The sequence below is a fragment of the Anabrus simplex genome, chromosome 1 (genome assembly GCF_040414725.1).
Source record: "Anabrus simplex isolate iqAnaSimp1 chromosome 1, ASM4041472v1, whole genome shotgun sequence".
Lineage (NCBI taxonomy): Eukaryota > Metazoa > Arthropoda > Insecta > Orthoptera > Tettigoniidae > Anabrus > Anabrus simplex.
The window spans coordinates 641,329,037-641,354,441 of NC_090265.1; the positions used below are offsets into that span (position 1 = coordinate 641,329,037).

The window sequence follows — 25,405 nt, forward strand, 5'->3', positions numbered from 1 at the left end:
CAACATTAAGGGAAAAAATAGGACGACTAGAGGAGGAGACGTTGAAACTGAAAGCAGAAGTGGAAGCCAATACTTTAAATCGCTGGAAGAAGTGCCTATTTATATATGGTGTGCTGGAGGAGTTGAGAGAAGATAAAGTGCTTACAACCTACAAAGTAGTGGACTTAATACAGTGGACATAGATGATGTGCAGAGAGTGGGGAGAATTAGAGGCAACAGGCCTATCAAAGTTCACCTGTTTTCTATGCTGATGACGGATGCTGTGTTAGGCAATGCGGGGAATGTGCAGAGGGAAAAAATATGGATCAAGAGAGACGTGGGAATGGAGGCGATTAGGAATGAAAAAATACTGAGAAAACACAAGATACGAGCTATAAAGCAGGGGCTGAGAGCAACGATCAAAGGACAGGAACTAGTAGTGACAGGCAGCAACTGGAAGAGAATCTGGTCTGTGAATAGATTGATGGACTTAGAAATGAAGATAGAACAAGACAAAGAAAAAGAGGGAAGAGCTATCAGTAGCGATGATAGGCAAAACACCAAAAGTATCAGTAGTCTATGTGAAGTGAGGCAGGGAGAGGGGCCAAGTGAAAATGGGACCATAATCAGTGAAGAGGATAGGCAGGAAAGTGAAAGCAGTGAAGTAAGAGAAGCGAAGGTAAAAAGGTAAGGTCAGGGGCGACCTGGGAGAGTCTGGATCTGAGTAGGAGCAGAGGGAGGAGCAGAAGTTTAAGGGACCTGAGTAGAGCTGAAGTTGGAGGCAAAGGAAACCAACAGAGTGAAGATAGTGATGAAATGGCGGCCAAGAGAGGTGGTAGAGAAGCAGGAAGGCACAGAAAATTGACAGGCATGTGGGGTACAGGTGGAAATGAGAGGGGTGTTGTTACTCGAAGCAAAAAACATTAGTGTATTGAAGAGCAAAGTTAAAGATGGTTTGACGACAGAATGTAGAGTTGAGAAGTGATGTTCACTGGTATGGTTCGATGACAGAATAAGTGAAGACAGTTGAATTTATTGAAATGTGGTGTTGGAGAAATATTGAGAAGGGGTGGTGTATTTATTGTTGTGATATGAGTTATTGATGTGTTGGTGTTGAATTACGAGTAATTTGTTAGTAAGGGATGAAGTCGTAAGTGATAGATGGTAGAGTGATGGTAGATGTGTTGGTATGGAATTTAAGAGTAAGTGGTGGTGTATGTATTGTTGTAGTATGATTTATTGATGTTTTGGTATTGAAATATGAGTAAGTTGTTAGTATGGTATGAAGTGTAGGTGAAGGAGGTTTGGTAGATTGAAATGTGGTGCTGGAGAAGTATAGAGAAGTGGTGGGTGTATTTATTGTTGTAGTATTATTTATTGATGAATGAATGTTGAAAGGTGGGGTTGGAGGTGGTGTATTTATTGTTGTAGAATTATTTATTGATGGGCTATTTATTCTTGTAGTGGGAAAATGGTAAAGTGATGGTAGTTGTGTTGGTATTGAATTATGAGTAACTTGTGAGTAAGGGATGAAGGTGAAGGGATGGCGGTTTTGTATGATGAAATGTGGTGTTGGAGAAGTATAGAGAAGTGGTGGTGTATTTACTGTTGTAGTATTATTTATGGAGGTATTATTGATTAAGTCTTGGAGAAGTATGGAGAAGTTTTTAAGTTATAGAAGGACTGATGGTATATTTTCATGGAAACGGGATGGCAAATTTAATATGTGATGGTATTGAATTGATGGAGCGAGTAAGTGGTAAGTGATGTTGGCTTGATGTTGAAATGTGGTGCTGGAGAAGTATAGAGAAATGATGGTGTATTTATTGTTGTAGAATTATTTTTTGATGGGCTATTTATTCTTGTAGTGGGAAGATGGTAAAGTGATAGTAGTTATGTTGGTATTGAATTATGAGTAACTTGTGAGTAAGGGATGAAGGTGAAGGGATGGCAGTTTGGTATGATGAAATGTGGTGTTGAAGAAGTATAGAGAAGTGGTGGTGTATTTACTGTTGTAGTATTATTTATGGAGGTATTATGTACTGTTGTAGTATGATTTATTGATGTGTTGGTATTGAAATATGAGTAAGTTGTTAGTATGGTATGAAGTGTAAGTGAAGGAGGTTTGGTAGATTGAAATGTGGTGCTGGAGAAGTATAGAGAAGTGGTGGGTATATTTATTGTTGTAGTATTATTTATTGGTGAATGGATGTTGAAAGGTGGGGTTGGAGATGGTGTATTTATTGATGGGCTATTTATTCTTGTAGTGGGAAGATGGTAAAGTGATGGTAGTTGTGTTGGTATTGAATTATGAGTAACTTGTGAGAAAGGGGTGAAGGTGAAGGGATGGCGGTTTGGTATGATGAAATGTGGTGTTGGAGAAGTATAGAGAAGTAGTGGTGTATTTACTGTTGTAGTATTATTTATGGAGGTATTATTGATTAAGTCTTGGAGAAGTATGGAGAAGTTTTTAAGTTATAGAAGGACTGATGGTATATTTTCATGGAAACGGGATGGCAAATTTAATATGTGATGGTATTGAATTGATGGAGCGAGTAAGTGGTAAGTGATGTTAGCTTGATGTTGAAATGTGGTGCTGGAGAAGTATAGAGAAATGATGGTGTATTTATTGTTGTAGAATTACTTATTGATGGGCTTTTTATTCTTGTAGTGGGAAGATGGTAAAGTGATGGTAGTTGTGTTGGTATTGAATTATGAGTAACTTGTGAGTAAGGGATGAAGGTGAAAGGATGGCAGTTTGGTATGATGAAATGTGGTGTTGGAGAAGTATAGAGAAGTGGTGGTGTATTTACTGTTGTGGTATTATTTATGGAGGTATTATTGATTAGTCTTGGAGAAGTTGTTAAGTTATAGAAGGACTGATGGTATATTTTCATGGAAACGGGATGGCAAATTTAATGTAGAGTGTGGCTGGGTTTTTGAATTAGATTAGGTAGGGTTAAATATGAAGTGCGGAAACAGAGAAGTAGCACAAGGATAAAGTTGACACATGAGCAGATGAATGTAAACAAAGTCCAGACTGGTGATGTAAGGGAGTGTGGACTCAGCAATCCGGAGTGGGTCAAGCAGAAGTACAATAGCGGTGAAGGAATGTGCCGTGACGGCAAGGATTACTATTATTATTATTTCCGTTTGTATTATTAATTGTATTAGGAATTTGTGTTGTCAATTTCTGTTGGTGGAATTTGGTGGCTTAGGATGAACATTGTTATTTTTCTCATTCAATGGATCGATTGGGTATTTGGTTACTGTGATCTGGAGAATAATAATAATAATAATAATAATAATAATAATAATAATAATAATAATAATAATAATAATAATAATAATAATAAAGAATAAAAGAATAATATTAATAAGTTAAATATTTGAGAATTAAATTTTAGGCCTTCCCCTAAACTACCATTTCTCTCAACGTGAATAAGATTATTTATGGCCTAGTTTGTAGTGGCTTGTTCCCGGACACTACATACTGATTTTCATTAAATTCTCTTCAGCCTTTTTCTCGTGATGCGTGTACATACAGACAGGAATTACGGAAAATTAAAAAGTGCATTTCCTTGCTACTATGGACATGACCGATACAGAAATATCATCCTTTTTAAATTCTGATTAATGTACAGACAAAACTCTTATTTTATATATATAGATAAATCATCTGTCCTCCAATGAGGGTGACCATTCGGATCTGAGATACAGTTACAATATTTCAGTGGAGTTTAAAAATATCAAAAAGTGGAAAATTAATCGTTAATGCTATTACCTTCTTTTTTCCAGCATTAGTGGGAGAGAAATGTTAGTCGCGTTTCAGGTATAGATGCAATGGGAGCATCCAGCGTTAAGAAAAGACTACAGGTCTTATGGGCTTTTACTTCTGTTGGTGTTACCCACTTCAGTTCTACATGTATATAAGAATTCCTATCAAAATGTATATTTTCTTATGAAACAAGCATTGGTTGTGTCGTACAATATTGAAGAAGACGTAAAATAATTTTGATATCTTTGAGTTTATCCTTTTAAATATTGTATATGTGGTTCAGTACACGGAACAGCCGGCCATGCTTGTCGCATCGCGCGCCACATTTCAGCGTGTAGTGCGGAAGTGTGTACAGTAGTCAACATGTGTAATAACTCAGCTTAACTACTGCGAATCATTATTGGTGAGGTCAGTGCGGCATGTTTCCCCTTTTGCGTGTGTCACTCATTACAGTGATTGCTTATGTAAGGGAGATATTCAGCAGATTGAAGTGATCGTCTTTCTGCGGTGCATAGTGTTTGTTTATGTTTCATTTTTGCATGTATTGCATTGCTTTTGGTTGTGTGTATCGTGTATTGTTTTTGTCTGTTTAGTAGTTTATATAATCAGTCGGCAAGTAATAAATTTAAATTATGGCTGAACATTTGCAAAGGAGAAGTGATGAAGTTGTCAGGAGAAAGGAACAGCAAATGGTGCTTAATACATATTCATATTTGAAAACAAAGCATTCAGGACAAAGTGTAAGCTGGGTAGTAGATGAAGCCGCAAAGTTTTTAGGAATTTCGAGGTCTTCCGTCTTCAAAATAAGGAAAGAAGCCAGTGAAGGGCCACTCCAGTATCCCATCAAGAAGCGGGAAAGGAAAAAGTTAATTTGCAGTAATTCCAGACATTAAATATAATGATTTTGTCAGAAGTGGAATACAGCGCATTGCCCATAAATTCTATTTTAGAGATGAACCGCCAACTCTGAACACAATCCTCACTTCCGTAAACAGCAACCCCCAACTACCTGATTTTAAGAAATCATACGAATAGGTCATTCAGCATTCTGTATTTTATGTTGCAGAAGAATATTTAATTTATTGTATTCTGTGATAAACATGCATCTGTTGTCACAAGTAAATTTATCTGAAGTGAGCTGAAGGATACATCACCGAGAAAGAGATATCTCGCCGTCAGCTTCCTGTGTTGTAACCACACAGTATTTGCCTTAATAGTGAAATGTTTCTGGGGGCTAATAGACTCAGCACTGCGCTCCCTTAAAGCAACAACGATCATGAAACTTTCTCAGATATAAGAAACAAGACATAATCATTTTGGTTTCTGGACACGCATGTTGTTGTTGTTGTTGTCGTCGTCGTCGTTATTATTATTATTATTATTATTATTATTATTATTATTATTATTATTATTATTATTATTATTATTATTATTATTATTATTATTATTATTATTATTATTATTATTTAGTTCGCATCCCTACTTGTTCAAACTCTTACTCTATTTCGAATGATACAATCAGTGGGCTGTTATCCTTAGAAACATTATGGCAAAACAAAATTTCATGACTGTAATTTCATTAATGATTGGAGATAATCCAGCATTTATATTATTATTATTATTGCTGCTATTGGTCTTGCAACAGCTGTACCAAGCGATGTATAATTTTATGTCATCACTGTATTTCACAAGCAGTGTCCGAGCCGCGGTGGGTGAGCGAGTATGGCAACAGTGGAAGGCAGCAGGCCCATAAGGCATGTAGTCTTTTCTTAACTCTGTATGCTCTATAGTTGTTTTACGTCGCACCGACACAGATACGTCTTATGGCGACGGTGGGTTAGGAAAGGACTAGGAGTGGGAAGGAAGCCGCTGCGGCTTTAATTAAGGTACAGCCCCAGCATTTGCTGGAGCGAAAATGGGAAACCACGGAAAACCATCTTCAGGGTTGACGACAGTGGGGCTCGAACAAACTATCTCCCGGATGCAAACTCACAGCTGCACTCCCATAACCGCACGGCCAACTCGCCTGGTAGGTATAGAAGGAAGTGAATGATTTGTCGAGAGTCCCTCAGTATCTGTATTACTATTTCTTCTATTTCACAGGTAAGGCTAGCATGGAACATAAATAGTTTGCTTTTTTAGGTCCACATCCCGAGCCTGATTTAGGTCTCTTTCAAAGTGAATGGTGGGATCTTTAATGTCCTTTCTGTTAATGGCTATGATGTCAGCCCTCTGAATTAGAGTCATTGGTAGAGAGGCAATGAACCTCCTCGTGCACCTGCCATCCACGCTGTCTCAAGCCTTGAGCAACTGACGTTCTTACACAGTGGTGGCAATGGTTGCACATTAGCCCAGTGCTCCGGCAGAATCCCAGCACATGTCCAAGGGTTGTGTTGAATGACCTACCAGGAACTGACCTCACTGCGGTGAGGTTGCATGATATCTTCACTACTTTTATGTATTCAGAAGAGGACAGAGGTGATTTATGAGTCATCCCAGCAGTTTACTTTCGGGCAGTCTGAATATAACACTACTCCCTTTCCTTTATGTGGCAACTGGCACAACTGGAAGGATTGATGATGAAAATTCTGCCAGATGGTAGTGCGTTATTACTTCCAAGATTTGGTAACGTTTAAATTAGTCTGCCTCGAGAACAACTATGTGCAATCTATGAATAAGAGGCAGTATTATTGGAGCATTATGTTTTCTTATGTATATAAATAATTTGAGTAAAGAACTGGAATCACAGATGAGGCTTTTTGCATATGATGATATACTATACAGAGTAATAAATAAGTTACAGGATTGTGAACAACTACAAAAATACCTCAGCAATGTTGTGAGATGGACAGCAGGCAATGGTATGATGATTAACGGGGTGAAAAGTTAGGGTGTAAGTTTCACCAGGAGGAAACATCCTCACAGTTAATTACTGTGTTGATGGGGTTATAACACCTTGTGGGGATCACTGAAGGTACCTAGGTGTTAATAACAATAAAGATCTCCATTAGGGCTATCACATGAACAAGGTTGTAAATAAAGGTTGCAGATCTCTTCATATGGTTATGGGGGTATTTAGGAGTTGTATTAAGGATATAAAGGAGAGGGCGTATAAGTCTCTGGTAAGACCTCAGTTAAAATATGGTCCCAGTGTACGGTATCTATACTAGGATTGTTTGATACAGTGAAAATCCACAGCCTGTTTCCAGTCATTTGACCAAGTCAGGAATGGAATGAATGAAGCTTCCATCTAGCGGCAAGTAAAGGAAATGTGCTGGCTGCTGAAGCCTGTCACACTCCTCTGGGACAATGATTATGACTAAATGAAAATGGAGTGTGTTGCTGGAATGAAAGATGACAGGGAAAACTGGAATGCCCATGGGAAATCCTGTCCCGCCTCCACTTTGTCCAACACAAATCTCACATGGAGGGACTGGGATTTGAATCATGGAACCCAGCGTTGAGAGGCTGGCACACTGCCGTCTGAGCCACGGAGGATGGATTATTTGATACGAGAACTGGAAAAGATCCAAAGGAAAGCAGCATCATTTGTTCTGGGTGATTTCTGACAAAATAGTAGTGTTAAAAAAGAAACCGTACTTCCCACTGTGGACTCTGTTAATGTAACTTTAAAGTTTTTCAGTCTGTAGAAAACACTAATTATACACTCTGATGCGAAATGCCTGGCATGTGGGTTAGGTTATTTTTATCTGTACTGAATTTTTATTTAATAAAATAATTATCATACATTTACTCTCTAATACACAACAAGACAGGATAACCAAGCAGCACTTCCCATCCCCACTCTCCACTGAACAGACTTATCACCTATGGCATTCCCCTACATACACCAGCAGAAAAAAAATATCCAAACATCAGGAAGGGGTTGTGCTAGATTAACGAACATTGGTAGGCTTGTTTATACATCTGAAAGATGACATTGATTCAAATTTCCCGCAAATCGCATTAGCGTGGCGCTAGTAGCGACCCCATGACGTTACACATCAGGTTTGCTTTAAATACGAGCTGTACTGTGTGAGAGCGTTAATTACCCGTGAGATTGAAGGAGTGACAGTGACAGTGAGTGGGTCAAGAATGTCTTTACAACGACAAAGAGACCAGTATCAACAGCTCACTGCGGTTGAACGAGGCTGTATACTAGGGCTACATGAAGGTGGATTTTCCTTCTGTGCTATTGCAGAACGACTTGGCAGGAATATCTCCACTGTGCATGCATGCTGGCAGCAGTGGTCATGAGAACGTATGTTCGCAAGGAGACCGGGCTCCGGATGTCTCTATGGCACCACCGAGAGGGTGGACCGCCGTATTCAGTGTATGGCTGTGGTGCAGTGGACTGCATCTGCAGCAGCAATTCGAGCGGTAGTTGGCACCACTCGCAACTGTTGACAACCACCACTATCTACGACTTCAATAATGTCAAGCGAGAGATCATTGGAGGATGAAGTAGAGGTCCGTTGTGTTTTCCGATGAAAGCTGTTTCTGCCTTGGTGCCAGTGATGGCCATGTGTTGGTTAGAAGAAGGCCAGGTGAGCGCTTGCATTCCACCTGTCTGCGGCGTCGACACACTGGACCTACACTGAGAGTTCTGGTCTGGGGAGCAATTTCCTATGACAGCAGGAGCACTCTCGTGGTTATCCCACATACCCTGACTGCAGAGTGTGCTTCTGTCAGGTGATTCGACCTGTTGTGCTGCCATTCACGAACAGCATTCCGGGGGTGTTTTCCAACAGGATAATGCATGCCCCCATGCTGCTGTTGTAACCCAATGTGCTCTACAGAATGTTGACATGTTGCGTTGGCCTGCTCGTTCCCCTCCCCCCGAATCGATCACGTATGGGACATCATAAGACGACAACTCCAGTGTTGCATACAATAAAGGAGAGTATAAATGATCCACCTTATATCAATACAAGATCACAACATTTTTATTAGGTACCAGTTTCGATGTTTTTGGATACCATCATCAGCAACAATAGATCAAATGAACAAAGATATATATATATATATACTGTATATATTATAATACAAAATATAGACCATTAGTAATAAAATGACATTAATTGGATGATATATACAACGTGATAGTGCTTAAAAGTCATTCTTAAGTGTGGCCAGTATCCAGTAATCGGGAGATAGTGGGTTCGAGCCCCACTGTCGGCAGCCCTGAAGATGGTTTTCTGTGGTTTCCCATTTTCACACTAGGCATATGCCAGGGCTGTACCTTAATTAAGGCCACGGCCGCTTCCTTCCCATTCCTAGGCCTTTCCTGTCCCATCGTCGCCGTAAGACATATGTTCAAAATTAAGTATTTATTATTTTCCACCTAGTCGATACAATGATTGCTTAAGGCAATTTAATGGTTAAAAGTGATACATGTTTCGTATTTTATCAACATCTTCAGCCACATAACACTGTTGATAAAATACGAAACATGTACCACTTTTAACCATTAAATTGCCTTAAGCAATCATTGTATTGACTAGGTGGAAAATAATAAATACTTAATTGTGAATCTATTGAAGTGCGATACGGACCATGAAACTGATTTTATGTAATAAGACATAATATGTGTCGGTGCAACATAGTAAAGCAAATAGCAAAAAAAAAAAAGTAATTCTTACAAAATTTACAAGTTAGGGACTTGATGGCCAAATAATAAAGTAGAAGTGAAAAAATATTAACAAATGGTTTAAAAAGTCTTTGTCACTGTATAATGCCTAAAAGTCTTGAGCATGGCATGAATAAACACTGGATGAATATTGAATGTTGACATCTAAAAGCTGATGTAAAACATTGTTCCTCTGTTGATAATATGAAACTTGGTAGTGGCCTGTAGCATCAATTTTCATAAGGTAAGCAATAAATTATAAAGTAATTATGTAAGTGGATTGTGTTAACGGCATTGACAGAAGTATTGTTATGAAACCAGAAAGTTCTCGATCCAGTGCAGGACCTGAAGTGTTAGAAAGAAAAATTTTGAATTAAAATAAGTTGATGGAAAAGAGGGCATTAAATTAAAAAATATTAAAGTAAGGGACTCACCTTGATGGGCCTGTTTGTGCAACAGGCATGGAACTCCATGCCACAAGCTGACATCCGGCACCTGTATGCCACAATGCATGCACGTATGCATGCCTGCATTCAATAGTCAGACGATTACACCGGTTAATAATGGGCCAGCATGGCACATTTGCGATGGCTTTTCTCGCACAGATATTAACCTGTAGTCTTGTACCTTTAATAAATTAAATATGTTACCTCAAAATTTAATGCCAAAGTTTCCTTATTCTACATTCCTTACTTCATGGTGTTTGGATACTATTTTTGCCAGTGAAGCAACCATGACCAGAGCAAGGGAACTAGCTTCAGTCCAAATATAGTTGCTGGAGGTAATAGTCTGTTGGCTGCTTAAGTACAGAAAATTTTCTTGAAGTTATTATGTTGACATTGGAGGACTACTGACATCATAATTTGTTTCACTTGATCATAACATCACCAATTCACAATTATTGACAAGTTTACACAATGTAAACAATACTGTACATATATACACATGGTTTAAAGTGACTTGGTAGAATCTGGGGATGTTCCTATAGAATGAAACATGTCATTCTTTGTTTATTAGTTTAAGTTTCTTTTGCAGATATGTTATAGTGTTTTTATTAGTGTTTTCAGCAGACTGAAAAGCTTTAAAGTTACAAAACAGTAGTGTTACAAAAATGTTGCAAAATGGGAGTAAGGAGACGAGCTGCTCAACTAAGAAGTATGTTCCGAGCTGTTAGTGGAGAGATGGCATGGAATATGCTTGAGTGGAGCTTTTGAGGATAGGAAAGATCATAATATGAAGATAATTTGGAATTAAAGAGGACAAACTGGGACAAATATTCATTTATAGGAAAAGGAATTAGGGATTGGAGTAATTTATCAAGGGGAATTTCCAAGTTCTGTGAAATCATTTAAGAAAAGTTTAGGTGACAGTCGTAATTGCAGATTAATGATGATTAAAAAATTAATGTTTTTTTTTCTAAATATACTTGTAGCCTTGCTGCAACATTTTCCTCAAATGAATCATAAGACTAGAGGAGATATCTTAGAGCTTTGTTATAAAATTCCATGAAGCTTCCCAAATTTTCTCCTTCTTGAATTATTTATTTCTTAAATTTTATTATTGAAAAATATAGGACAAAAACCAGATAATACAGGACACATGATTTATGCCTGATATAGAGTCCACTGATGCTGACCTGTCATATATCATCCTATTATGTGTTCCTATCTTTCTATATATGACTTGATTTGAGATAAAGTTAACATTGTTTTTTCAGTGTGATGCTCATCTGGGGCACGTGTTTAATGATGGCCCTCCACCGACAGGACTCAGGTACTGCATCAACAGTGTGTGTTTGAAGTTTGCCCCACAAAACAAGCCAACTTGAGTGAATCAAAAGAAATGTTAAGTTTTGTCTGCCTGTAATGAAATGTAAATACCTATTTTATATATTGTAAGTATTTTATGTATAACATGGTGAATAAAGTCAGAACATGCTATACTCATTCTTATTGAGAAGTAGCTGCATGTACCTGTTGTATGGGTTGATAATAATCAAGGTACAGGTATGGTGAATCATATTGTAGTTTAACTGGCAGAATTGAGGTACGTAGAAATCCAGTTACGTTAACTCAATGCTCCTGGTTAGCAACATTTTAGTTCTACCCTGGTTTGCACAAATGAAAAGAAAAGCACTGCCACTGACATGGCAGCAGGTGATTTCACTGTTGTCTAGTGCACTGTCTTTATGTCTTTGGAAACCAAAACTACATTCTGTCAAAATATTTTGCAGAATAAAAGTTGGTGTAAATTTCATTTCATGTTTTCTTATAACTTGTGAAATTGTGAATTTATAATTCCACATTTACAATACTTTAATTTTCTTTATTGAAAAGACTACATTAAATTATACTCGTGAAACATGTTTTGTCCTCTTATGGGACATCTTCAGTCACAAATACAAAACATTAAAAATAAGGCGAGGACACGTTGAAATAAGTGAATAAAAAGTCTTTGTATCCTGTAACGCGGTGTGATGGCGTCTTGTCAATCTTCAATGTTAAAATGGTGCAACGTGAACATGATATGAAGCATGAAGTCCAGTTAAAATCACAGATTAAATTGTTGTTCAAAACAATGAATTTTCAATTATAAAACAACGTGAGTGGCTGTGCGAATAAAATTATATGCATATTGTACATAAAACAGTGTGGTGATAATGCCACATTAAAATAGCTTTCTTGATTAAGAGGTGGAGTTATACTGATGATGCAAGTTGAACTTGATTACAATTTAATAATGGACTACTAAATGTGTACAAAGTTTGAAGGTAGTCTGTGATCTGAACATCGTGGCCTCCCCCTTGTAAGTGTATTGTACCTGTATTCAGCCTGTGCTTATTAAATTTGCATCTATATTTCCTCTGCTTGTTGTTTTGTAGATAATGCAAAGTATATTAGAAAATAATTGTGGTAGTATTAGTTTGATATTTAATCCCATTTTTAGATGGTATTCATGTTTTAGAATATTTAAAGGAATTTAATACATGTTTACAGAAATTTGCACCACAAATGCCACAAAGACCATCTGATGCATGGCATTTCTTTGAAATGACTGATGATAAACACCAGCAAAATGCAAATTTTGCGGCCGCATTTACGCGACGGGTGGTAATGCATCAAATTTGTGGGATCATATCAAGAGGCATCACAAGGATGAAATGAGCAGGTTGGCTTCAGCAGCAGAAAACAACATTGCTGTATTAAGCGAAACAGTTATGTTGTGAGAAAAGGGCATTGAATAGACGGGTGAAATACCTTTACTTTGTCATATCAGTAACGTGTTTAAACGTGCCGCTACAGTACATTCATCGTCGCCATAAAACCTATCTGATTCGGCGAGACGTAAAGCCCCTAGCAAAAAAAAAAAACAAAAAACAGTACATTCACTCGGTAGTTTACTCGGTACCACCGGGTGATGACGTCACAACAACTGCTTCGCTCCACACCGCTCCGTCCCAACAACTAGCCAGCGCTCTACCATCTGAACTACTCAGCCCGGTACAGCATATAAACAATTCCAATCAGTTCTTTCTCTTCAGTAATAAATGAGCTACAAGTATAATTTATATAGCACCTGTTCACATGCAATGGAATATAATCATAACTTAAAAATTTTAACTGTTGTAATATTGTAAATGCAATATTCAATCTACATTATTCTATCCACCTGCACCTATTGCAAACTTCTTATTCTCTTATCTGTTTACCCTCCAGAGTAAGTTTTTCCCTCGGACTCAGCGAGGTATGCCACCTCTACCGCCTCAAGGGCAGTGTCCTGGAGCTTGACTTTGGGTCGGGGGATACAACTGGGGAGGATGACCAGTACCTCGCCAGGTGGCCTCACCTGCTATGCTGAACAGGGGTCTTGCGGGGCGATGGGAAGATTGGAAGGGATAGACAAGGAAGCGGCCGTGGCCTTAAGTTAGGTACCATCCCGGCATTTGCCTGGAGGAGAACTGGGAAACCAAGGAAAACCACGTCCAGGATGGCTGAGGTGGGAATCGAACCCACCTCTACTCAGTTGACCTCCCGAGGCTGAGTGGACCCCGTTCCAGCCCTCGTACCAATTTTCAAATTTTGTGGCAAAACCGGGAATCGAACCCGGGCCCTTGGGGGTGGAGGCGGACGCAAACTGAATTTCAACAGATCAAAATCTGTTATTCACAGTGTAACAAATAATGAGGCAATCTTGAAACGACTGCAGCATTTGAATGACAAACGTAGAAAAACACATGCATCTGTGGACTTAGTAGGCCTACTGAAACCTAAATTGTAATTCCACCCAAGATCACCGTTACGACATTGCCAGCATTAAAGCATTTGAATTTTCCGCCAGTGAGTTCAATCGGAGGACTATCGGAGGTCTGCAGAGGAAGAGCGAAAACAATTGCTCCGCTCTGCTCCTACCGTTCCCAGCTCTAGCCAGTCTGTCTTCATCTTAGCTATGTCATGTTGCACAGTTTCATCTGAGACTGAATCGGTTCGTCATTGGACATAGAGCTGGGAATGGAGCAGTTGCTCCTATGACTGCAATCGGTAGTGCGAGTGCAGCGCTCCCTCCGGTATTCTCTGGTAGTAAACTGTTGCTTACAAACCAATCGGTGCTTCACAGGGCGAGTGGAGGATGGAGGAACAGTACTGAATGTGTGCTCGCTTGCCGTTGCATCCGTGGTGCGCAACGGATGTGCTAGCGACATAGTAAATACTGATTTATAATTATGACGAAGGCGAATATATGAAATATATACATTCTCATTTATTGTTCGTGTTTCATTTGTCGATTACTTTTGTAACAATTTGCTTTACGTCATGTCGTCTTATGGCGACGATGTGCTAGGAGCGGCCAAGGAGAGCAATTTCTAGGCGGGAGATAGTGGGTTCGAATCCCACTGTCAGCAGCTCTGAAGATGATTTTCCGTTGTTTCCCATTTCTCCTCCAGGCAAATGCCGGGATGGTATCTAACTGAAGGCCACGGCCGCTTCCTTCCCACCCCCAGGCCTTCCCTATCCCATTGTCGCCATAAGACCTATCTGTGTTGATGCGACGTAAAACAAAACAAAAAAGTATCTCCGACCCAAAGTCTAACGCTCCAGGACACTGTCCTTGAGGCGGTATAGGTGGGATCCCTCTCTGCGTCCAAGGGAACACCCAACCCTGGAGGGTAAATTGATAGAAAGATTATTATTATTATTATTATTATTATTATTATTATTATTATTATTATTATTATTATTATTATTATTATTATTGTACTCCTATAACCACTTTTGTGGTTTTCTGCGATGTTAAAGTGCCCGCATTTTGTCCCACAGCAGTTCTTCCATGTGCCGGTACACCTGCTGACATGAGACTCTTGTATGTGACCACCTTCAAGAACCGCCGAGCAAAGTCGGAATTGAAACCGCTAGCTTGAGCTCAGAAGACCAGTGCTCTACCATCTGAACTACTCAGCCCGATACAGCATATAACCACTTCCAATCAGTTCGTGCTCTTCAGTAAAAAATGAAATGTTATATGGCTTTTAGTGCCGGGAGTGTCCGAGGACAAGTTCGGCTCACCAGATGCGGGTCTTTTGATGTGACGTCCGTAGGGGTGATCTGCGTGTTGTGATGAGGATGAAATGATGATGAAGACGACACATACACCCAGTTCCAGTGCCGGCGAATAAGGTTAACATTCCCGACCCTGCCGGGAATCGAACCCGTGACCCCTGTGACCAAAGGCCAGTACGCTAACCATTTAGCCATGGAGCTGGGCCTACTCTTCCGTAATAAATGAGCTACGAGTATAATTAATGTAACAGCACCGTATATAATACATTTTATATGCAATGGAATATAATTATTACTTAAACATTTTTACTATTAATAATATTGTAAATGCATTTGCAACGGTATAATATATGCCAATATTCAATCTACAGTATTCTATCCTCCTGCACCTATTGCAAACTGAATGTCAGCAGATCAAAATCTGTTGTTCATAACGTAACAAATAATGCGGCGATCTTGAAACGACTACAGCATTTGAATGACAAACGTAGGAGAACACATGCATCTGTGGAATTAGTACTGAAATCTAAATTGTAATTCCTCCTACGATCACCATTACAACATTGCCCACATTAAAGCATTTGAATTTTCCACCAGTGAATTCAATTGAAGGATTACCGGAGGTCTCTGGAAGACGAGTGAAAACAACTGCTCCGCTCCACTCCTACCATTCCCAGCTCTAAGTGCCAAGCCGTGCTGTTCACTAGGAAGAACAGTTGCACACACAGACCAGTCAACATAAAACCACTAAAGCGTTTCAATCAAGATATAACATGGCATGACAAAGCCAAATACCTAGGAGTAGTCCTAGACAGAAAGCTCACCATGCCGCACCACATCAAAGATATCCAAAGAAAAGCTCACTTTAGATTCAGCCAGCTATACCCTATGCTGAACAAAAAGTCCAGTATTAACACAAACATAGCTATAAACATGTGTAAGGCCTTAATTAGGCGAATAATCATGTACGCAACCCCAGCGCGGGGGTTCACTGCAATGACGAACCTGGATAAGCTAGAACTAATACAAAATACAGTAAATGCATTCGAGCAGCAGCCAGACTCCCTTTCGACACACCAATACGCCAACTACGCGATATTGCAAAAGTCAACTCGATAAGGCACCACATACGTAAACAAACACTAAGAATGTACACAAAGTCATGGGGTAATAAGATCACCCCGCTAGTAAGCGCGATCGGATGCTACGATGTCGATCTTTACACCAAGTACCCCACACTGAAACGCATTCTCTTCAGCCACAGGGTTTGTTTGTCGCCATAAGACCTATCTGTGTCGGTGCGACGTAAAGCCCCTAGCAAAAAAAAAAAAATAGCTATCTCTTTTCTACTTAGAAACTAATAGCATGTCGGAGGCAATGTAGATTGTTTTATGTTGACTGGTCTGTGTGTGCAAGCTGACACCTAGGCAACACTTAAACCCACACACTGCAGACAACATGTACCTATATAAATGTCCCTTTGATTACAGCTGTCTTTATCCCCAGGGACCAGGCGAGGAAAGATTGATAAAAACAACTCAAGAAGACGACAGCAACACAGCCAGACGGCCAAGGACGAATCAATCCACCTCCCCCCCCCCCCCAATAGAGCCACGCGAGCGGAACACCTGTCCGCGCCCTACAACGAAGACAGCAGTAATAATATAGTTATTTATTTGTATTATTTCACCCTTATTTAGGTGGAACGCTGGACATGAGAGCAGGGAAGCAAGCCAGCACTCCAATGAGTACCTGTATATATATGTTTACTGTTACTAATAACCTTAGCATAGTTGCAGAACTGTAGTGACAAGTGTGTCCAACAACACCACATAGAGGGACATTGACAGGCGGAAGAAGATAGCCTCTTGCACCAAGTAAGGCTTGGCTTTTAATCCTCACTCTCCAAACGGAGACTTGGCACCAGGGACTGCTGGCTGCTGGGCAATGGGACGAACCTGTGGCCCAAAGTCCAGACGTTAGTAGACCTGAGCCGACCCGACAGTGACAAGAAGGACTGATCCCCATAATAACAGACAATGGCAAGGAAATGGTTATGATTGCATGACAAATATTCCTAACACAGCCTCTGCAGCCTCCAGCCCACATCCTTGCATGTGCTATCAAAAGATGTCAGGTTTTACATGTAGGCTCTTTCTCTTTTCTGCCTATGTGGTTTTTTCCCTGACCCTTCAATACCACACCTTAACACTACCTTACCAACACAAACTTTGCCGTGGTAGTAAGTCTAACTCGGAAACCAGCAGTTACTCCTTGTATCACTTCCCACTCTTCCCTGCTATCTCTTTTTGCATAGAGGCGCGCGGCCGTGAGCTTGCATCCGGGAGATAGTAGGTTCGAATCCCACTATCGGCAGCCCTGAAGATGGTTTTCCATGGTTTCCCATTTTCACACCAGGCAAATGCTGGGGCTGTACCTTAATTAAGGCCACGGCCGCTTCCTTCCAACTCCTAGGCCTTTCCTATCCCATCGTCGCCATAAGACCTATCTGTGTCGGTGCGACGTAAAGCCCCTAGCAAAAAAATAATAAAAAAATAGCTATCTCTTTTCTACTTAGAAACTAATAGCATGTCGGAGGCAATGTAGATTGAGTCGATTGCCATGGCGGCCCCCCGTAAAAAAATCGGTCTTCAGTCCAGCGCTGATACCGAGTGAGGTTGGAGGGTCGTCCAAAGGGTTCCCAGTATTCTGCTGGGAAACTCCGTTTACTTTCTACTGCATTGGGTGAGCAACAGAGTGCTTTACTTACTATTATCATTTTTGTTTACCAAATGGATTTTGGCAGCCAGTGTCTTAAACTTACCTTCATTTCTTCAGGCGGTTTTCAGTTCTACATGAGTGTTTCTTTCCAACAAAATATGGCCTCCAATTAATCAATAGACTCAAGAGTTTTTGAATTAATGTACCATGTTACGGAATGCTAAATTGTGTTTTGGATTATCTTTCAAGTAGAAAGTATACATAGCCTTGATTAAACTTTATTATTGTTCTTCTTATTCCTTCTATTGATCTCAAATTGGTCCCTGCCTTTTTCTCATTGGATAGCCTGTCAATGAATCTTTATTAATTACTACTTCATATGGATTGCTGTCTTTCATGAATTGCTGCATATTAAAACATGCTTGATTCCATATACACTCCCATTTGTAACATCGTTCTGAGTTATCACTGGAGAGATGGTGTGGAATTACATTAGTAGATGACTTGAGTGTATGTTGTTTTAAAGGTAGGAGAAGATTACATTGGTATTCATGAGGACAAACGAGTACACGAGTATAATCTAACGTAGTCTTTTTAATAAAGGCAATTACAGTATTGTAAAGGTGGAATTATAAATTCAAATTTTCACAAGTTGAGCCTATAAAACTTACATGTTTCATTTTGTATTGGACTTGGAATGGTTGGAACATTGCATTTACAGATGTTGGTACTGTAACGTGCTCCTGCCATAACCCTTCGATCTACGTTCTACAAGCTTCACGAAATATCGTCACATCTACGTCTCCATATATTCTGCAATATCTACATTTCTAATGGACTATATGCTTTCTACTGTTATTATTATCTATGTGTTAATGGTTTAATCATATTTGGTGCTCACCCGTCTCTTCCTTCCCGTGTCTCACTACATACAGTACTGACTGCCACTCTGTGTTTACATTCTACGGTCTATGTCATCTGCTACGTCACCCTAAACTTCTTGACCGGGCGAGTTGGCCGTGCGTGTAGAGGCGCGTGGCTGTGAGCTTGCATCCGGGAGATAGTAGGTTCGAATCCCACTGTCGGCAGCCCTGAAAATGGTTTTCCGTGGTTTCCCATTTTCACACCAGGCAAATGCTGGGGCTGTACCTTAATTAAGGCCACGGCCACTTCCTTCCAACTCCTAGGCCTTTCCTATCCCATCGTCGCCATAAGACCTATCTGTGTCGGTGCGACGTAAAGCCCCTAGCAAAAAAAAAAAAAAAAAAAAAAACTTCTTGAAGTTACTGGGCTTCCTTTCTTGGCGTATATATAAGGCACTGCCTTCCTCGTCTCACCAGCCTGACATCGAATTGTATACAGAGAGAGAGAGAGAGAGAGAGAGACTCTGTCCTTGTGCGGCTTGCTGTGTTCAAGCACAAGTCTTTTCCATCCAACTGGAAACAACGTATCGTCGGGAAACTGGGTGAGCCAACACTTCACTTCTAATTTTGCAAAGACTAAATTTGGCCTTGCATGGCTCTTGTCTGTTTATTCATTCTGCTTATTGAAGGCCTTATTTTGTGCCCAATCTGTTCTCTGGACTTAAAATTTTCACGACATAAAATGAAGATGAAAATCTTTAATTTGGACTAAGAGTGACCACCATTGACATGATATGTTCAAACCTCTTAAATAGCACAGTAACCGGCGAAAGAACTCTCTCTAAGTATTGCGCAGTCGGATTCCTATTTTTCTTTCATCCTTGCTATTTTTCATCTTCCTCCTTTCCCTCCCATCCCTCCTTTGCTTGAATTATTAGAGTTTTGTAAAACACCCTGGAGGTGTTAGTTTTTTTTAAATCGTGGCCAATAATTATGGTTGTAATGCTAAAATGTTGCTTTATGAAAAGTTTATCCTTGTTATCCTAAAAAGGAGTGTTGTGAGTTTATGGTATGTGTAAATCATTTTAAAGTTTGTGAGAAGATTTTGGGTAGCAGTTTCTTCCTTTGTTTTGATTGTTTCGAACTCTGTGGTCTTTAATGAAAGTGGGAAAACGCATTACTGGACTTCATCTATGTTGTCTCTTGGAATTTTTTCAAATCCCATGTTAATCTGTGTATGTAATTTACAAGGTCAATTGTCTAATATATTTCATTATCCGAATTGTCGAATGATGATCCTTTTCTCATTTCTGGTGCCTACCACGGAAAAACCTCTCCTATCCCTGCCCCGCCCCCCAGTGTTGCTTCCTATCACTCTGCTCGTTACTGTTTGTTTTACGTAGAATCTTGGTCTCATCAACCTTGTTAGGAGAATTAGTGACGTATTCTCGCCATTGCTTTGGAATCATCTTGTTTTTCAAACAGCGCCAATGCAAATGTACTATGCAAAATTGCGTTACAGTACTGACCTGTTCTTTCCTGTCCATTGGGCAAACATGAGAGAAAACACCCTCTCTACATTCAAATTATACCCACAAAGAGAGGAATAATACCAAATACTTTAATATGATAATACCGGACAGTTTGCTGTTTTCAGCGAGAAAGTCGATAGCGCTGCTATCCACATGGCTTGGTGTGACCAGCTCTTCAATGACATATTGCCATCTGTATGATTCTTCGCGCACTGCTGTGTGTCAGTGTTTGTCACTAAATAATCTTACACTGCAGTTATATTCCAAGGAAAGTGTTATGCGCTGAACAAATTACCCAGCAAGATAATGGGCATGGGAACTGATAATGACCTCGCATCTGTATTGAGGTTACATTCTATGCCCCTTATTATTAAGAAAATCAATCAAATACTCTACTGAAATGTTAGCGGGACGTAAAACAAATATGGAACTCTAGTATACTCAAACTTGAGGGTCCACATTGTTAAACAGTAGGTACCATAAATTTTTGAAAATCGAAAACTTGTGGGCCTGTAGCGTAATGGTTATCGCAGTAGTCTTGAAATTGAAAATTGGAGGCCATGAGTTTCGAATCCAGTCACTTTTTTTTTTTTTTTTACTGTAAGAATATAATAATAATAATAATTTTCTTTACGTCCCACTAAGTACTTTTACAGTTTTTGGAGACGGCGATGTGCCTGTATATAGTCCCGCAGGAATTCTTTTTACATGCCAGTAAATCTACCTACACAAGGCTGACGTATTTGAGCACCTTCAAATACCACTGGACTGAGTCAGGATCGAACCTGCCAAATTTGGATCAGAAGGTCATCGCATCAACCGTCTGAGCAACTCAGCTTGGCGTTAGAAAATTATTTCAGTGTATTATTGCCATAGGCTTGAGCACCCATCCAACTAATTTAATACGTGTGTATGTTCACTCTTCATGCATAAATTTGTGAAAGAGACTTCAGGAAATTCTGAACATTTCTTCCTTGTCAGGAACATCGTAGTTCACTCACGTAAACCCAATACCTATGTGTTATATATATATATATATTATGTATTTCGGTCTTCAGAGGTAAAACAGAAAATTCAAATTACAGCAAGAGCAAGATAGCAGTGTGAGGTGAATTCCCCTGTAGAGTTCGGGAAGATTGGCCGTACCGAAGAAAAAGAAAAAGAAAAAGAAGTAGGAGAAGAAGAAATCGAAATAATGGACCAAAACTCCTCTTTCTTAATTACAGCTTCTCTTTCCCAAAATCTTAATAAATCACAGATGTTGTTAAGTTGTCTGCCCCCTTTGGCACTTTGGCTGAATGGTTAGCGCTTCATGCCCCCCACCACCACTTTTTTATGATACCTTCATTCTTTGGAGTGTTGGACCTCTTCCATTTCCCTTCTGATTAGTGTTAATAGAGGATGGCTGGCCAGTTGTACTTCCTCTTAAAATAATCACTACGACGGAATGGTCAGTGCGCTAGCCTTCGGTTCAGAGGGTCCTGGCATGATTCCCGGCTGAGTCGGAAATTTTTAATCGCGTCTGTTAATTCCTGTAGATCGAGGCTACGGCTTTGTGTTCATATTCATACGCATCTTCAAGTATATACAATACATCATACGAAAAACAACCACAGATACACGCAACAGTGAGTACGGTATATATCCCTCTACACATGATTGCTGTTAGGAAAGGTATCCGGCCGGAAAACTAGGCTAAGTCCATACAAAATCCTGCACTAAGTAGTCGAGAAAAGGCTAGAAAGAAGAGGAGAGAGTACCGGTAGTTGTTAAATATTTTCCCCAGAGGCTGGGTGGATCCTTAAACAAATTCTGCTTTATAATTATTAAGACATAGCGAAAGGCACGGCTAACGTAATGCTCGTTTGGAGGTTTATGAAGGAGGCATTTCATATTTTAAAATGTAATTCTTAATTATTATGATTATTCAGTTATTTTAACAAAAATATTTCCAATGAGTGCAGTGCATTCCTCTCAACTGTAGCGTAGACAAGTATGCAGTTCACACCAACACGCTAGATGTCACCACCGTCACTGTTAGTACTCCACTCAATGCTGTTGAGATAGAGCTGTCCGGTATTGGTATATTAAAGTATTTGATAATACCCTACAATTTTGAGCAGTTCAGAGTACTGTTTCCCAGTGTAATTCACTGCTCAGTGTTGAAATTAGAATATTTGTGCTCTTTTTATACTATGAGCTTCCTCCTGTATTCCTGTGTGCAGTCAAGCAGAACTATTTTTTTGTATACTTATTACATAACCAGCCATCTATGGTATTGATATGTGCTTGTGCAATTACTTTTTTGATGGCTGGGAAAATAATCAACATACGGTTTCATGCCAGGTGTACTGGAAATTGATATTAGTTTCACTAGCTGATGAAGGAACTTCCTCCTAATGATGAACAGCATCATGATATATCTGATTACTCTTTTAGATCATCATCATCATCATCATCATCGATTTGCTCTTCCAGCGAGCCGGGTAGGGTGTTTGAAAATGAGCGTTTTTCCAAAGTTGCCTATTCAAAAAATTTTGTTGTCCATGACAGATTCCCAATTCCATCCTCTTTTCCTCACGTCTTCCCTCAGTTGGTCCATCCATTTCCTTCTTGGTCTTCCAGCTGGTCTTCTACCTATTGTTCTCTTTTCCAAATAAACACATGGTAACCTTGTGCTATTAATTCATTTAACATGCCCAAACCATTTAAGTCTAAATGACCTAAGCCTTTCCTCCATCGATTCATTTAGACCTAGGTTAGAACGGATCACATAATTTTTCATGAGATCAAGTCGTGACTTTTGGAGGGCAGTTCTAAGAAATTTCATTTCACAGGTTTGAATCCTACTACAATCCTTTGATGTAAGTGTGCAGGTTTCCAGAGAATATGTAAGGATGGGAATGAAATATGACTTGTACAGGGTCATTTTTGTTCTTTGTAGGACCTTCTCATCCTATAGTAGGTGTCTAACAATACTGTAAAAGTTAGAACCTTTGGTTACTCTGTTTGTTATGTCTATCTCAGCTCTATTCCTACTAGCCATTACACTTCCTAAATATCTGAATTGGTGTACCTACTACTTCACCTTGGTGGTCCTGTATTATTATGTTGCAAACTGTAATATGTCTGCTGATTTTCAGTGCTACTGTTTTTGATGGGTTCAATTTCATTCCATAATCATCAAACTTCTTACACCATGCATTCACATTATTTTGCACTCCCTCCTCTGTTTCATCCCATATTGCCACATCGTCTGCAAACACCAGAGTCTGAAGATCTTTATTACCTTTTCCTTTAAATAGGTATACATAACTGCTATGAATAGAAGAGGTGATAAGGCACTTCCCTGTTGTACTGTTGTACTCCTTTGGTTGTATTGAACCATTCAGAGTGACCATCTCCACTACTGATACAGCTTTTGCAATTAGTATATAGCATTTGTATCTTCCTGATTAGGTACACCAAGTTTTCTAAGACTTTTCCAAATAGTTGATCTAGGAATATTATCATACACCTTTTCAAGGTCGATAAACACAATAATTAGGTCTTTTCCTATTTTCCAGTGTTTCTCTGACAACATCCTCAAAGCAAATATCAGATCTGTTGTGCTTCTTCCAGCCCTAAAGTCATGTTGTTCCTCTTCTAAGATAGACTCTAGTATATCTCTTACTTTGGCTTCAGTGATCTTCTCCGTAATTTTAAGGCCGCGTGATAAGAGGGTAATGCCTCTGTAATTTAGACTTTTCCTTCTATTCCCTTTCTTAAAGATAGGAACTATCACCCCTTTTGTCCAATCTTCAGGTATTTTGTTATCCTTCCATGTTGTTCTGAGAACTCTATACAGCCACTGTATTCCTGGCAGACCAGCAGCTTTAATCATGTCAGCTGTAACTTCATCAGCTCCTGCTGACTTACCACTTCTCATCCCATGGAGAGCTTTCTCTTCTGTCCATGTAATTTGGATATCTTCCTCTATTGTTTTCTGTCCTACATCCTCAACAGAGATCTCATTAGGGCCATTTAGGAGCTTGTCAAAATACTGTCCCATTATAACCATGATATCTTACATATTGCGAACTATATTCCCATCTGCTGTCTCCAGAGCTGTAATTGCTTCTTTATCTGATCTTTTACTTTTTACTATTCCATATATCATTTTCATATTCCCTTTACTATCTTCTTCCAGTTTAGTTGTAAATTATTTCCAACTTTTCTTTTTCTTCCATCTTCCAGTATCTATATTCTTTTGGCATCTCTTCCAATTTATTGTTGTCCATTCAGTCGCTGTTGATTCTTCTGTCAAACTTAGCCACATCAAGAACTTTTTTGGCTTTATTCCTTTTCATTATGGCTTCTTTCCCTTTATCATTCCACCAAGATGTTCTTTTCTCTCTCACTCTTCTGCTTGTTCTTCCACATATTTTATCTGCACTACCAGCCAGACTTGCCTTAAAATCATTCCATTCTTCATTACCTTTCTTTGTGTCTGTTATTGGTATTTTAGCTCTGATTTCCTCTTGAAACTGCTGTTTGACTTCCAGATCTTTCAATTTCCAGTCTTTAATTCATTGTTTTTTCTTCTTGTTTACTTTAATAATAGGTTTGGTGACTCTTAGGTCCACAATGAGGAGTCTGTAGTCACTATCAAGGCTCTCACTAGGCATCACTTTTACATCATGCACCTTATTTCCACTTGACCTATCTGTGATGATAAGGTCTATCACCGATCTATACTGACCATCCCAGCTGTATCTCGTTATCTTGTGGCTATCCCATTTCTGAAACCACGAGTTCTTCATCAGAAGTTGGTTTCGTGTACATAGATCAAGCAGAAGTTCACCATCCTCATTTCTATTACCAAATCCATATGGACCAATAATTCCTTCATAACCTGACCTATCAGTTCCTACCTGGGCATTGAAATCCCCAATTATCATTATGTTCTCTTCATCAATGATGTCCTCTAGTTTTTCTAGGAAGCTTGCATAAACTTGGATCACAGTTTGAGTTTCTCCATTTAGGCATATTTTAGCTTTGATTAATCTTAAAAATTAACATTAAAAATTAAATAATTGAAGTTCAACCAATTCAATACATAAAAGAAAGAAATGTAGTAATTACATTCTTATTTAAATGGGACCGTCCCATTTAAATAAGAATGTAATTACTACATTTCTTTCTTTTATGTACTGAATTGGTTGAACTTCAATTATTTAATTTTTAATGTTAATAATTTCAATACGGAACAATGAAATTTTTATCTTTGATTAATCTCTCATAGATGAATGAGCCATCTGTTACACTATCAATGTCTTTATGGAGTATAAAACCAACACAATTCCTCA

General features: G+C 39.2%; 2 protein-coding genes across 2 annotated transcripts in view; both read left to right on the forward strand.

The window, feature by feature from the left end:
- Positions 1-11,328, forward strand: part of LOC136857248 (peptide methionine sulfoxide reductase MsrB) — a 43,875-nt gene extending 32,547 nt beyond the window's left edge. The window contains exon 5 of the mRNA XM_067135740.2: positions 11,104-11,328. Coding sequence (XP_066991841.2) covers positions 11,104-11,214 — 111 coding nt within the window. The 3' untranslated portion in view covers positions 11,215-11,328. The remainder of the gene's footprint in view (positions 1-11,103) is intronic.
- A 4,775-nt stretch (positions 11,329-16,103) lies between these two features.
- LOC136884710 (peptide methionine sulfoxide reductase MsrB) overlaps positions 16,104-25,405 on the forward strand; it is a 57,653-nt gene continuing 48,351 nt past the window's right edge. Inside the window, exon 1 of the mRNA XM_068229682.1 lies at positions 16,104-16,108. Coding sequence (XP_068085783.1) covers positions 16,104-16,108 — 5 coding nt within the window. The remainder of the gene's footprint in view (positions 16,109-25,405) is intronic.